This window comes from Bufo gargarizans, chromosome 2 (genome assembly GCF_014858855.1).
Source record: "Bufo gargarizans isolate SCDJY-AF-19 chromosome 2, ASM1485885v1, whole genome shotgun sequence".
Taxonomy (NCBI): domain Eukaryota; kingdom Metazoa; phylum Chordata; class Amphibia; order Anura; family Bufonidae; genus Bufo; species Bufo gargarizans.
In genome coordinates, this window is record NC_058081.1 from 596,640,377 (window position 1) to 596,654,934 (window position 14,558).

Consider the following 14,558-nt stretch of genomic DNA (forward strand, 5'->3'; position numbering starts at 1 on the left):
TGTGAAACGGGGTGACAACCTTAGGGAGAAAAGAAGGAACGGGACGCAAAACGACCTTGTCCCGATGGAACACCAGAAAAGGCGACCGGCAGGAAAGCGCCGCCAGTTCGGAAACCCGACGGATAGAGGTGATAGCCACAAGGAAGGCAACCTTAAATGACACAAACGACAGAGAGATGTCTGCCAAGGGCTCAAAAGGAGAGGACTGAAGAGCATCAAGAACAAGATTCAGGTCCCACGGCTCCACCGGAGGACGAAAAGGAGGGGCTCGGCGAGCGACACCCTGCAGAAAAGTCTTAACCTGAGCCCGCGTGGCCACAGAACGTTGAAAAAGGACCGAAAGGGCAGAAATCTGCCCCCTGAGAGAAGCCAGGCGAAGCCCCTTATCAAAACCAGCCTGAAGAAAGGCCAGAATATTAGGGACCGAAAAAAGGAGAGGACGAGAACGTGCGGACTCGCACCAAGCAAAATACGCCCTCCAGGTCCGATAGTAAATACGGGCCGACTGGGGCTTCCGAGCGCGAAGCATCGTCTGAACGACAGAGTCCGAGAGACCACGGGCCTTCAGGATCGCGGTCTCAACAGCCACGCCGTCAAACGAAGCTGCGGTAAATTCGGGTGGAACAGAGGGCCCTGCGAAAGGAGATCGCGACGCAGGGGAAGACGCCATGGAACGTCGGCGAGCAGGAACACGAGATCTGCGTACCACGCCCTGCGGGGCCAATCTGGGGCCACCAGAATCGCCGGCACCCGGGCCGCCTTGAGACGCTTGAGCACTCGAGGCAGAAGAGGGATGGGCGGAAAGAGATACAGAAGGTCGAACTGGGACCAAGGCAGAACCAGGGCATCGACCGCAAGAGCTTGCGGATCCCTGGACCGCGCAACATAGCGCGGAAGTCTGTGATTCAGGCGAGACGCGAAGAGATCCACGTCCGGAACTCCCCACCGGAGACACAGTTGATGAAACACTTCCGGGTGGAGAGACCATTCGCCCGGGTCGACGAGCTGACGACTGAGAAAGTCTGCCGCCCAATTGTCGACCCCGGGAATGTGGACGGCGGAGAGAACGGGAACGTGTTCCTCCGCCCATCGCAGGATCTGAGAGGCCTCTCGCAGGGCCATCACGCTCCTGGTGCCCCCCTGATGATTCAGATAAGCCACGGCGGTGGAGTTGTCCGTTTGAATCCGGATCGGGAGGCCGCGCAGACGGGAAGTCCAGTGCGACAGTGCTAAGAAAATCGCCCTGAGTTCGAGAACGTTGATCTGCAGGGAAGATTCCTGAACAGACCACAGACCCTGAACCGTGAGGGACTCGAACACCGCTCCCCATCCCGAGAGGCTGGCATCGGTCGTGATCACGCGCCAACTGGGGGGGAGGAAGGACCGGCCCAGGGACACCGTCCGGGGAAGCAACCACCAGGAGAGATCCAGACAAACCTGAGGAGGGAGACGAACGAGGCGCTCGAGACCCTCCAGGGACTTGTCCCACCTGGACAGGATGAACATCTGCAGGTCCCGAGAGTGGAATTGGGAATAAGGAATGGCTTCGAATGAGGCCACCATCCTCCCCAGGACGCGCATACACGTCCTGATGGTCAGAGAGGACGGCCTGCGGAGAAGATGTACCCCCGCATGAAGAGAAGACACCTTCTCCGGGGGAAGGAACACCCGCCCGAGGCGAGTATCGAACAGCATTCCCAGAAAGAGCATCTTCTGGCGTGGGACAAGGGAGGACTTGGAGTGGTTGACAAGCCACCCGAACCGAGCAAGAGCCGAGAGGGTGATGCTCAGGCTGGACAGATTGTCCTCGGGAGACGGGGCCCGAATCAGAAGGTCGTCCAGGTAAGGCACCAGGGCGACCCCCCTGGCACGAAGAAGAGCCACTAGGGGAGCTAACACCTTGGTGAAAACCCTTGGTGCGGAGGCCAGACCGAAGGGAAGGGCTACAAATTGGAAATGAAGCGAACCCACCGCGAAGCGAAGGAACCTTTGATGGGAGAGGGCGATGGGAACGTGGAGATAGGCATCCTGAATGTCGACCGACGACAGGAACTCGCCCAACTCCAGGGAGGCGATCACGGACCGGAGGGACTCCATGCGGAAATGACGGACCCGGACAAACCGATTGAGCGCCTTCAGATCCAGGATAGGACGGAGTGAGCCGTCCTTTTTGGGGACGGTGAACAGGTTCGAGTAGAAGCCCCGAAAACGTTCTGACTCTGGAACCGGAACGATGACCCCCAGAGCGCGCAGGGAATGAATGGCCTGAAAAAAACTGTCTGCCCGGGCGGGAGACATGGGGGGGGACGTCAAGAAGAACCGACTGGGTGGGAGGTCGGTGAATTCGATTTTGTACCCCGAAGAGACCACCTCGAGAACCCAAGCGTCTTCTACGTTTGCCCGCCAAACATCCCGAAAGACGAGCAGGCGCCCTCCCACCATGACGGGGATCGAGTCATGCTGAAGGAGGCTTAGTGGGCTGGGGACGAGCGGGCTTGGGTTTGGCGTGCCAAGAGGGCCTGGACTTGAAGGAAGGCCTGGAAGGCTTCTTGTCAGATCGGGCAGGAGGGGCCCGAAAGGACCGAAAGGACTGCGTCCGGGAGGACGATCCGGGGAAACGACGGCGGCGAGGCTGATTCTGAGGAAGAAGAGAACTCTTACCTCCAGTGGCCTCGGAGATGAGCTCCTCTAAGCGTTTCCCAAAGAGCTTTCCACCAAGAAAGGGAAGAGAGATAAGAGCCTTCTTAGAGGCGGCGTCCGCCGCCCAGGAACGAAGCCAGATGGTGCGGCGGATAGCCACAGAGTTGGCGGCCGCGCGCCCAGAGCGGCGAGCCGATTCCATAGAGGCGTCACAAAGAAACTTGGAGGCCTGATAGATCTGGGAGGCAAGCACTGCCAAGTCCCCCTGCTCAGAGTCAGCAGGTAAAGCACGGAGAAGCTGCTTTGCCCAAACGGCGCATGCCTTGGCGACCCAAGAGGCGGCAAACGCAGGACGGATGGCGGCGCCCGCTGCGATGAAAACGGACTTGGCCAAGGAGTCGACCCGTTTATCAGCGGGATCCGACAAGGAAGCCGCATCAGCCAGGGGAAGCGTAGTAGCCTTCGCCAGACGAGCGACCTGAGGATCCACCAGGGGGGGCATCGTCCAGAGATTGACCGAATCCTCAGAGAAAGGATAAGGAACATCAGAAGCCTTGGTGAGATGAAGGCGCCGATCAGGGTGACGCCATTCCCTGGCAAGGAGAGCGTCCAGATCCTCGTGATTGGGAAAAACCACAGTGGACCGCTTAGAGCGTCGGAAGGACACTGCCTCCATGGAGGAGGACGAGGGGACATCCTGCACGTGGAGTGCGTCCCGCACGGCTCTGATGAGATCCTGCACTGCTGCCGACATCGCCGAACACCGCTCAGATTCAGAATCTGAAGCGGAGGAGTCCCCAGGAGCGGCGGAAGCGGCTGAAGAAGAAATCTCACCGGACTCAGACCTAGCCGGGGAGTGATCCGGGGAAACTGAGGAGGAGTGAGACCCAGCCGAGACCGTACGTGGTCGTTTGCGGGACCGAGAGCCGGAGCGAGGCTGGGAACTGTCGCCAGGCGTATCACCAGCGGTAGAGGCCCTGCCAGAGGCGGCCGCAATCTGGGCAGGGAGACTGTCCAGAGACTGCGCCAGGGATTGGGAGAGGCTAGCAAGGCTACCTATGGCCTGGGACAGGGTAGCAGCCCATTCCGGGAGAACCGACAAGGTAGAGGCCGCAGGAGCGGACTGGGCGGGCCCGGGGGTGAGGCACTGCACACAGAGGGACGTAGGCTGGCCGCATGGGAACTTCCTGCTACACACAGAGCAGGCGTAATGAGTGGAAATGGCGGCAGGGGGAGTGGGGGCCTGACCAGAGGAAGACATGATGGCCTCTCGGTGGTGGAACCTGAAAAGAAGAGGAAGGAGTCAGCCAGAGGCTGCCTACCACGACCAATGGTGCTGTGTCCCAGAAAAAACCGAAGCTGGAGGATCCGGAGCGCACAGAGTGAGGACGCACGCGGCCGCACAGCTCAGGCAGAAGAGAGAGAGAGCGTCCGGCAGAAGAACCGCCCCCCTAGCAGCCCGCGCTGGCGCAGGATTGGGCGGAAAGAAGAGAGGCCTCCGGAGGAACGCCCACAAGGGGAGAGGCAGAGAGGAAGCCCGGGAAGCCCAGGAGGCGGAGACGACGCCCGCCCACGTGACCGCGGCCTAGGCCAGGCAAAAGCCGCGGCCTCTAGTATGCCAGGGTGCCGCCGGAGGAGAAAAGCGCCGCCGCCGGCAGGCCCCCGCCCGCCAGCGCAGGAGGCGGAAGCGGCTAACAAACAGCCAGCGCCGAGGGAAGGCAGAGGAGGGGACACAGCCACCGAGGTAGGGAGAGCGAGGGCCGAAACCGGCCGTCTTAAAGGGGCCGACACCATTAAAAAAGGCTCCAGAATGGCGACCCCCCTGAGAGGAGAGCGGGGGAGACCCCAAGAAGGAGAGGTGCCCCCCCCCAAAGGCCCAGCTTACTAAGTGGAGGTGGGGGGGTGGGGGAGGGGGTTGGGGCTGAAGCACATACTCACCCTCCGATTAGTTCAGGCGCAGCATGACCACCCCCTCGGCGGACTCAACACGGAAACCGTGGGTCCGCCGGAATCCACTGCGGAAGCAGGTCACGTTGGGGACTGGGTGGCTGCAAGGTACCGAGTACGCGCCCGCAGGGGGACAACTAAGGTGGAACATGATGGAGCCGCCCCTGCTACCTGTAGAGGAAAAAATTAAAAGAAATAAAAATAAAAATAAAAGATAAAAAATTAGCAGAAAAAGGACCTGCTAGCAGGTCATGTCTGCCTCCTACGGACACTAGAACTAGACTGAGTTGTTCTGGCTCTAGCAGAGGGGTATAGCCCACCTGGGTGGAGCCAACACTTTTTTGTTTCTAGTGTCAGCCTCCTAGTGGCAGCTGGGCATATACCCATGGTGCTGTGTCCCCCAATGCCACGCACGAGAAAGTAAAATTTCTAAAAAAATTTTTTTCAGATTTTCCATTGTTACTATAACATAGCAAGGGTTAAGAGAAAATTAAACCTCGTTATTTATTACCCCGATTCCTCAGTTTACAAACCCCCCCAAAAATGTGCTAAAAAACGGTCGTAGGAGCGCATGGCAGTGTTCAAAAGGGAACTAGCGCCATAGGGCTTTTGGAGGAAAGATGTTGCAGGATTGGCTTTTAGGAGCTATGTCGCATATGAAGACACCCTGAGGTGCCCACTACAGTGGAAACCCCCAAAAGGTGACCCCCCCCATTGCAGAAACTAGACCCCTCAAGGAGTATTTCCAGGACAAAATGCACCACACATTTTGTTACCCATTTCCCCCTGAATACGTCAACACCCAACATGTGCTTGTAGCTTGCCGTATGGGCGCACAGCAGGGCTCTAGAGGAAAGGTGCAAAATATCTTTTTTGCAGGCTTGAATAAACAGACATGGATTTTAGGAGCCATGTCGCATGTTAAAAAATTCCTGAGGTCCCCCGAAATTAAAAACCCCAGAAGAGACCCCATTTTGGAAAGAGCCCCCCGTACGAACATTTTAAGGGGTGGAAAGGGCACTTTTGACCTAACAGGTGTTTCACAGAAATTAATATGTAGTGGTTGATGAAAAGTGGATATGTAAGCTATGCGGACTAAGACTAGATCAAAGATATAAGGTGGTAAAACTACAGGGTACATCATGGATGAAATTAAATGAATGTTTCAGAATCTACAACTCATCCAAGGAGCAATCTTTGATGCACAGGCCAGGATTTTCAGGGCAGGTTTCACAATGGTAAATGGTGTCTTTCCTTATTCCCCTTTTGGAACACACCCTGCATCTTTTTGGGTCCTTTCCTTCCTCGCTGTTTGGGGGACTTCACCAAGGAAATGTTGCCCTAGTACAACTCTGGCACCGTAACTTGCAGAAGTACTGGGACCCTCCCCTGCTTGGCTTTGAAGAATTATCACCACATTTTGACATTGTAGAAATGTTCTTGTCTGGCCTCTAGATCTAAATAGCACGTTCAGGGCAGTGGAGGAATTCCGTTAGCACAGAATATAACAGAATTCTGTGACGGAAGGCAAAACTGAAGCCTTTAAGAGGCATTTCTTTTTGCATTCTGTCATAACAGACGTCTATAGGCAGCAGAACAGATCCATCCGCTTTCCGTTATGCTGGACGGAAAACAAAGTACTCCCCTGCATAACGGAAACCAGCTGGATGCTTTCTGCTGCCGATAGACTTCTATGATGACGGAATGCCTCTTAAAGGCTTCCGTTTTGCCTTCCATCATAGAATTACATTAGATCCCTTGTTAACAGAATCCATAACTGAATTCCTCCACCACCCGAAAGCCAAACCCATAAACTTCGGGTTCGCTCATCCCTACTGGTGACACTTTATTTCTACAAAACATGAAGTGTCGGCTCACAGAAATACAGCTATTCTCGGCTCTCCCATAGAAATGAATGGAGGATGGCTGCACATGCGCAGTGCGGCTCTGTTCTAAAGATAGGTGAGGTTCCCCCTAGCGATGTGCCCCCAATGTCCCGTTTAAAGGGAAAGCTGATAATTTGCTATTAGAGTGGGCTACCCGTTTATAAAGTCACAGGCTTCCTTCGGATCGGTGAAGGATTTGTACTTGGCGGTTGGGATGCCATGCCGGATCATAAAATCCTTCGAAAAACTTTTACTGGCCTCCAGCTGAGCGGCCTTCGCGGTGGGTCCAAAACATCTCACTCCGGCTGCCATCAAATCATCAACTAGACCTGAAACGAAAGAGAATTCTACTCAGCAACTATAAGAAACCCCTCTGATGCCCACAGCAACCAACCAAAGCGCAGCTTCCATTCTGAATTCTGCCTTTAAAAATATAAGCTGAGCTGTGATTGGTTGCTATGGGCAACAGTGGGAGAACATATAGATGGAAAACTAAGAAATGACAGGGATGCTGCCACCTCTCATAGCTGCCAAATGTCTCGAAGTTGCAGGGACTGTCCCTGGTTTTCAGAGGCAGTCCTGGCAAACTTCGGACTGGACGAAAACGGGCAGAGTAATGATAACCCCACCTATAAATGGGCGTTTCTGGGCATGTTTTTTTTTTTTGCGTCCCGATTGTTACCAACCTAAACGTCTGACTTCAGAAAGTAGAAGTTGCTTAGTCGCACCCTGCTGTATTTAGGTTTTAATTTCTGGGAGTTGGATAATGTGTAGAAAACTCCAGAAATACCACAATTTTTACTTTGTAAGTATCACGTGCTTTATTGGATCTGCGGCTTAGTAACGTTTCGGCCTATTCAGGCCTTTACCAAACTATAACAGAAATAAAGACAACAACATAAATGTCATGATTCCGCTGGGTAGGGGTGGGCGGTATAGGCGATATGCGATATAAATTTGGGCCACAATATGGATTTTCGCCATATCGCCGGACCGCGATATGGTCGCGCTCTCTGCGCGCACCATTTTCTCCTGAGCCGGCCGGCACAGTCCCCCCACCCCCCCCCCCCCACTGTGCGCGGCTGCCGCTGAACACCAATGAGGACAGAGTAGGAGGAGGAGGGGAGGGACTGTGGCCACTGCGCCACCATTGAATGTGCCGGCCATATCCCACAGGGCCCCCCTACTCCCCCATCATTGGTGGCAGTGGGCAGTTCACGTGCGCCGTGGCCGCGGGGCGCTCCTTCTGTCTGTGCGGCGGATTGCTAATGCTTACAGCATTAGCAATGCGCCGCACAGACCTATGAGATAAAGGAGCGCCCGGCGGCCACGAGTATAATGCTGCTCACTAACATACCATGGCAGCCAGGGCTTCAGTAGCGCGACTCCTGGCTGCCATGGTAACCGATCGGAGCCCCAGCATTACACTGCTGGGACTCCGATCGGAACTGCCAACTGCCACCAATGATGGGGGGGGGGGGACCCTGTGGCCACTGCCACCAATGATTAATACTGGGGAGGGAGGGGTGGGGCACATGACTGGGGGGCACATGAGAGGCTGGCGCCATGGTCAGCTCCCTGCTGTTGTGTGCACAAAGCACAGGGCAGCAGGGAGAGTGTAAAGTCCTATTCACCCTAAGAGTTCTATTAGGGTGAATATGACAAGGGTTCTAGCCCTTAAGGAGGCTAATAGTTATTAAATAAAAAGTAAAACAAAAAAAAATAAAGTTTAAACACACCCCCCCAATATAGAAAACAATATAACGCAATATATATCACATATCGCACATGCGTAAAAATTATATCGCAATATAGATTTTAGGCCATATCGCCCACCCCTACCACTGGGTATACAATGGCAGTGGGATACATGATTTATATATAATCTTAGTCACAAACAAAATAATTCAGATCCATGATGTATTGATAATACACAAAAAAAAAAACTTGACTTTAGCAAGTGGCATTTATCATGTAGAGAAAATTAATACAAGGCACTTACTAATGTATTGCGATTGTCCATATTGCCTCCTCTACTGGCCGGATTAATTTTTCCATCACATTATACACTGCTTGTTTCTATGGTTACAGACCACCCAGCAATCAACCAGTAGTGGTCGTGCTTGCACACTATAGTAAAAAGCGCCAGCCTCTCTGGTGGCCGGGACTGTGGGAGTGCTCATAGGCTGCTGCCGTTTTCTATAGTGCAAGCACGACCACCGTTTCAAGGTGGGCGTAACCAAGGAAACAAGCAGTGTGTAAGGTGACGGAAAAATGAATCCAGCCAGCAAAGCAAGCACTATGGACAATAACAATACATTAGTAAGTGCCTGGTATTAACTTTCTCTACATGATAAATACCATTTGCTGAAGTGACAACCCCTTTAAGTATGCCACATCTGCTTTGTTTCAGGAGCTCTTCTGGAAGGAAGTGCAGCCATATTGGTTGTCAGCTTTTAACCTGCGTCTCACAGCATTCTGACAGACTAAGGCTAGGTCTACACGACGACATTTGTCGCGCGACAAAAAGTCGCGCGACAGATAGGGTGCAACAGTTGTCGCGCGACATTTTGTTGCACCAATGTCGCGCGACAATTTTTATAATGGCAGTCTATGGTGTCGCACTGCAACATGCGACATGTTGCGACTGCGACGCGACAGTCGCAGAAAAATCCATCTTGAATGGATTTTCTGCGACTGTCGCGTCGCAGTCGCAGCATGTCGCATGTTGCAGTGCAACACCATAGACTGCCATTATAAAAATTGTCGCGCGACATTGGTGCAACAAAATGTCGCGCGACAAATGTCGTCGTGTAGACCTAGCCTAAGCGTTTACCATCATTTTCTAGTGACAGATACAAAGGTGACAACTGATACATCTGCACTTCCTGTAGTCACTCCAGCAAAATGGCCGCCACTACAAGACACAACTCGCCGATCTCCCTTCAAAGTAAAAGAATTGTACATGTTGGGTTTCGACCGCTTTAAGATTTATTCCTTGAGGTTTCCATGTCATATTGATTACGCCATTACCTGCCGCCAGAGGAGCTTCTGGGCCGACCACCACAAGGGAGATGCTGCTGCTTTGGCAAAATTTGATGAGTTGGCTGTGATCAGTGGTAGGGACGTCTGCGAGAGAAGAAGAGGCAGATCAATGACCAGAAGTAAGGGTCCTCTTACACAGCCCACCCAAGAACAGGTGCTCATTCAAACAGCCGCTGTCAGCATGATCAACCCTATAAAACCAGGCATATTGCAGGTAAGATTGATCAAGCTGATTAAAGGGGGTTGTCTGGGTTCAGAGCTGAACCCGGAAATATCCCCATTTTCACCCAGGCAGCCCCCCTGACCATTTCATGCTCCGATGCTCTCCCTTGCCCTGCCCTGTATCGCACAGGCCATGCGCTGTTTGTTTATATTTTTTCACTGTTAGGAGGAGGCTTCCGCCAAGCAGTGATCCCAGTGACATCTCCAGCTCTGATGGGCGGATTTTAGTGCTGCCCTAGACGTTTTACAGCCCGGCTACGGCAGCGCTAAAGCCCGGCCAGTGACGTCACTGGGCTCACTTCTAGGCGGAAGCCTCCACCTAGCTTTACCCATGGAGAGCCCGGTATATCACCGGACATACAAAACAAGGGATTCAGTGAAAACAGCTCTGAACGCAGACGACCCCTTTAAATCAATCCTTTAATTTTCTTTGTACATAGCAGCGTTCACAAGATATGACTCATTTGGCATCATTAGTGGTTCCACACCTCACTAATGACCCACATACACATTAGAACATTGACCAAGCTAGTCAACTACATTTGGGTCGGCAGACTAATATGTATGAGGGGCTCCCGATTCTCCCTGGCAAAATCGGACAGGATACTCTGTCTGCATCATGGCAGCTGAGCATGCATTCCTCCCTCTGACCTCCAGTGGCATCCAACACATATGCAGAGTGCAGTTATCAGTGGAGCCAGGAGAGGGGCAGCTTCTCCCCCTTGACTCCTGCATCTTTTTTCGATTAATGCCAAATTGCTAAGATGAAAGGACATCATTGTGAAGCCGTCACCCTGCTGGATAACCTGTTGGTGACAGTTTGGGGAGGGATAAATCCTGATGACAGTTTCCCTTTAAATATTCTTCAGAGGGTCACAGAGCAATTACATCATGCCACCACTTGAATGGTTCCCACTGGGGGTGGGGGGTGTTGGATTTTTAATTATTTGCTTTCTGCCATATATTTACACTGACACAGCATGACAAATTCCAGGAAGCCATAATTCTCAGATGATTATCCATGTGATCCACACGAGGAGGGAAGGAACGAGACCAAGTAATTGAATTCCGCCTCAGAAGTCCTGGTCCTGGATCTTCACTCTTGCAGAGTGTCAGCACTGGGCTTCTCCAGCTTTTTATACTGGGGTCTCACCAGTGAGAAAATGGTAATTGCCTAACAACCAGTTGTCATGGTGTATGCCAGAAGAGATGCAGTCTTGAAGAAACGCTCAGTTGAGCAGAGTGCCCCTTTCTTTCAGATCGGCAACAAGCCCTACACTCAAAGGCACCGCCAGATCCTCACCAATCAGAACAGCCCAGCCTCCAGCTTTTCAGACTGATGACAGTGTGTGAGCTGCCATTCTGCCCCCATTCAGGACACAAAGGGTGGCTGACTTTTGGTAACTCTTTTGAAGTCAGAGACATGTCAAAACTTTCAATCGTGCAGGGAAGGGGGAGGTCCGAGTGCGGGACCCCTACGATCGCTCGAACGAGGAGGGTGAAGCGCGCACACATCACATTCTCTCCCCGCTGGAAAAGACGGGCTCAATAGAAGTTTATGAGCCCATTTTCTCCCCTCGTTCAGCAGTTTTACCATAGCAACATATCAAAACTTTAGATTGGTGGGTGTCTGAGCGCTGAGACCCCTGGTGATCTATAGAACAAGAGCAGAGAAGCGCACATATTGCGCTCTCTATCGAGACAGACCCATAGACTTTCTATTGAGTCCTTCTCGCTTCCTGTCCTGCAGTGAGGAGAGAACATTTAGTGAATGCTCCTCTCCCCTCGTTTTAGTGATCGGTGGGGGTCTCAGAGCTCAGACCCTCCCAACGATCTACACTTTTGGTATGTACTGAAAGTACAGTGCCATGTTAAGGGAGACCTACTGTCAAACCATACATTAGCTGGTCTGAATGCCCTGCTTCCCACCACTAGGAGCTCACTGCATACAGATTTCTACAGCTCCCACTGTGTTCCAGGGAGTAAGAGGCTCGCGACTCCTGTCTCCATGGGAGTCCAGTCCCTGGTTCTGAAGATTTACTAGGGTTATCAGCCATCACCAGCGCCCAGGCGAACATTTAGCATTGGAATAACACAAAAATATTTTTACATTTCTTACCAGAATTAGAGATCTTCCCATTGTTGGCAGTGCCAGCATTTCCAGGGGCAACAAGAACTTGCTTGACGTGGGCAGACTGTGCCAGTTTCCAGGCTAAAGCGTGTTCTCTGGCGCCGCTACCAATCACAAGAACCTTTTCAGCCATGTCTGCCTACAAAAAAAACCAAAAAATACTTTAATAAAAAGCAGGAGAGCCATAAGGGGGACGGCGATAAGTGGACAATAAGCAAACGTACTTGATCTGGAAATACATGGCATTGAGGGCAACCCATGGACATTTATAGACCATTTCTACACATGTAACACAGGGGCCGTCACATCCAACCCCCCCCCCCGATCCATTGTCAGATGGGACCAAGCGCCCCTGCCTCAAAGGGATTGGGGCGTCACCCTGCTAACTTCAGGATAAGGCGTGAAAACCACCTGTAACGATAGGGCTCCATCCACCGGACCACCAATGAAGAATCTATGATGTGAGCAGAACCTCTGGTAAGCTGGCCAGACGTGTTACATAGCAGTTAAAACGCTCCCATGACTATTCCTTCCGACCATAGACTGACTGCCAAGCATGCATGTCTTCTCCATAGAAAGTAGAAGAATTTGCTGCCAGACGACACTGCTGGTGGCTGAGAACAAAAAGGATTAGGCATGTTGAAATCCAACAGCCTGATCCTTCTTTTAATTACCCCCATCCAACATTTGCCAGATAAGATGGTCTGGTGGACCTACCTTTCTTTATCTAATCCTTGTCCCGACCGCTACACTCCAAGTCTTGCGTCCCAGGGGGCCACAGGGCCCTCCCTTTGTTTCCCACCTGGGATCATCCCCAACCTGTCAACTACAGCGCGCTCTCTCAGACCATACACAAGGAATCCACCCCTCCTACCCTATGGAGGTCAGTCCCACAATATCTGTTTTTGCGCGACGCTGTGGATCAAGGTCTTTGCTAAACTTAATTACAGCAAATCCCTACTGCAGCCACGACAGCTATCACACAGTCTCATGCTATCTGTTAACATGGACTTGTAATCAGAGATCCCCAAGCCTCAGGCAGAGAGGACACCCAGCTATCGCAATCACCTCCATATAGCAGGGGCAGCAAATTAAAGGAGAATTCTGCCCAAGCATAGAGGAGAACTATAATGCACACAGTGCACGCGCAGTATACACCGTACACAGCCATGCAGTTGGATGCACTGTTACCTCCCAGCTCTGTATACAGCAGCCTGATGTACACTGCAGCCCACGTGTGTGTGACCAGAAGCGGATGCACTGGCGACTTATACACTGCGCACTAGCGCCTGGCGCTCCGCCACACTGCCCTCCGCTGGCCGGATGTATATTACACCGTGTCACCCGTGATTTACTACAGCGCCGCGCCGCCATCCCAATGTGGCGACCTACATACCTATACAGAAGCTTACACAGGACAGCAGCAGCCGCACACTTACCGCCGGGAAGTACAGCAGGACCAACCCACGTGTTCTGCACAGGAGCCCCAGGGAAGAAGGACCTGCAAAAGACAGCAAAGCCGCGCAGGCACGCGAGCTTCTAGCGCCACCTGCTGCTCGGAAGACTGAACAGGCAGAATGTTTGGATAGGATCCATCATACTTTGGAGGGAGAGTCTTTTTTAATAACTGCTGCTTGGACGTCACTTTCTTGAGATAGGTTCACACTGAGACGTTTTTGAAGAGTCTCTCTAGCCAAAAATAAATAAATAAAGGGAAGCCATACTCTTTGTGCCAGCAATGCATGTTACCCTCTCCTCACCCAATTCATGCCTTCTGGATTTGATGAGGATTTCAGTACAAAAAATCCAGTGAATGCAGTTTTTGCCAACTTGTTCACTTGCGCTGGAAAAAAAGTGTGTGCGGAAATGAGATGTTTTAGGTGTTCCACAAGAATTAATGGAAAATAGAGATACAATTAAAAAATTTCATTTTTTTGGCAGATTTTTCCATTTGAATAATTTTTTTCCCAGTTACAAAGCAAGGGTTAACAGCCAAACAAAACTCAATATTTATGGCCCTGATTCTATAGTTTACAGAAACGCCCCATATGTGGTCGTAAACTGCTGTACGGGCACACGACAGGGCGCAGAAGGAAAGGAATGACATATGGTTTTTGGAAGGAAGATTTTGCTGGACTGTTTTTTTGACACCATGTCCCAGTTGAAGCCCCCCTGATGCACCCCTAGAGTAGAAACTCCATAAAAGTGACCCTCACTTTAGAAACTACAGGATAGGGTGGCAGTACTGTTGGTACTAGTTTAGGGTACATATGATTTTTGGTTGCTCTATATTACACTTTTTGTGAGGCAAGGTAACAAGAAATAGCTGTTTTGGCACCGTTTTTATTTAAAACATTCATCTGACAGGTTAGATCATGTGATATTTTTATAGACAAGGTTGTTACGGATGCGGCGATCCCTAATATGTATACTTTTTTGTTTTATTTATGTAAGTTTTACACAATTATTTTTTTTTAAACAAAAAAAATCATGTTTCCATAGTCTGGGAGCCATAATTTTTTCTGTTTTCGGGCGATTACCTTGGGTAGGGTATGATTTTTGCGGGATGAGATGACTGTTTTATTGGCACTATTTTGGGGTGCGTGTGACTTTTGATCACTTGATGTTACACTTTTTGTGATGTAAGGTGACAAAAAATGGTTTATTTAGTACATTTCTTATTTTAC

The 14,558-nt window shown here is 51.4% G+C and overlaps 1 protein-coding gene across 4 annotated transcripts in view; it reads right to left on the reverse strand.

Moving 5' to 3' along the window:
* Positions 1-13,405, reverse strand: part of LOC122928736 (trifunctional purine biosynthetic protein adenosine-3-like) — a 34,390-nt gene extending 20,985 nt beyond the window's left edge. For 2 of the 4 annotated variants that reach the window (XM_044281897.1, XM_044281894.1), the window contains exons 1-4: positions 13,311-13,405; positions 11,860-12,010; positions 9,507-9,602; positions 6,628-6,802 (exon numbers count right to left, since the gene is read on the reverse strand). In XM_044281897.1, coding sequence (XP_044137832.1) covers positions 6,628-6,802; positions 9,507-9,602; positions 11,860-12,004 — 416 coding nt within the window. In that variant the 5' untranslated portion in view covers positions 12,005-12,010; positions 13,311-13,405. The other 2 variants (XM_044281896.1, XM_044281895.1) reach the window with 2 other exon arrangements.
* Between the last annotated feature and the right edge of the window lie 1,153 nt (positions 13,406-14,558).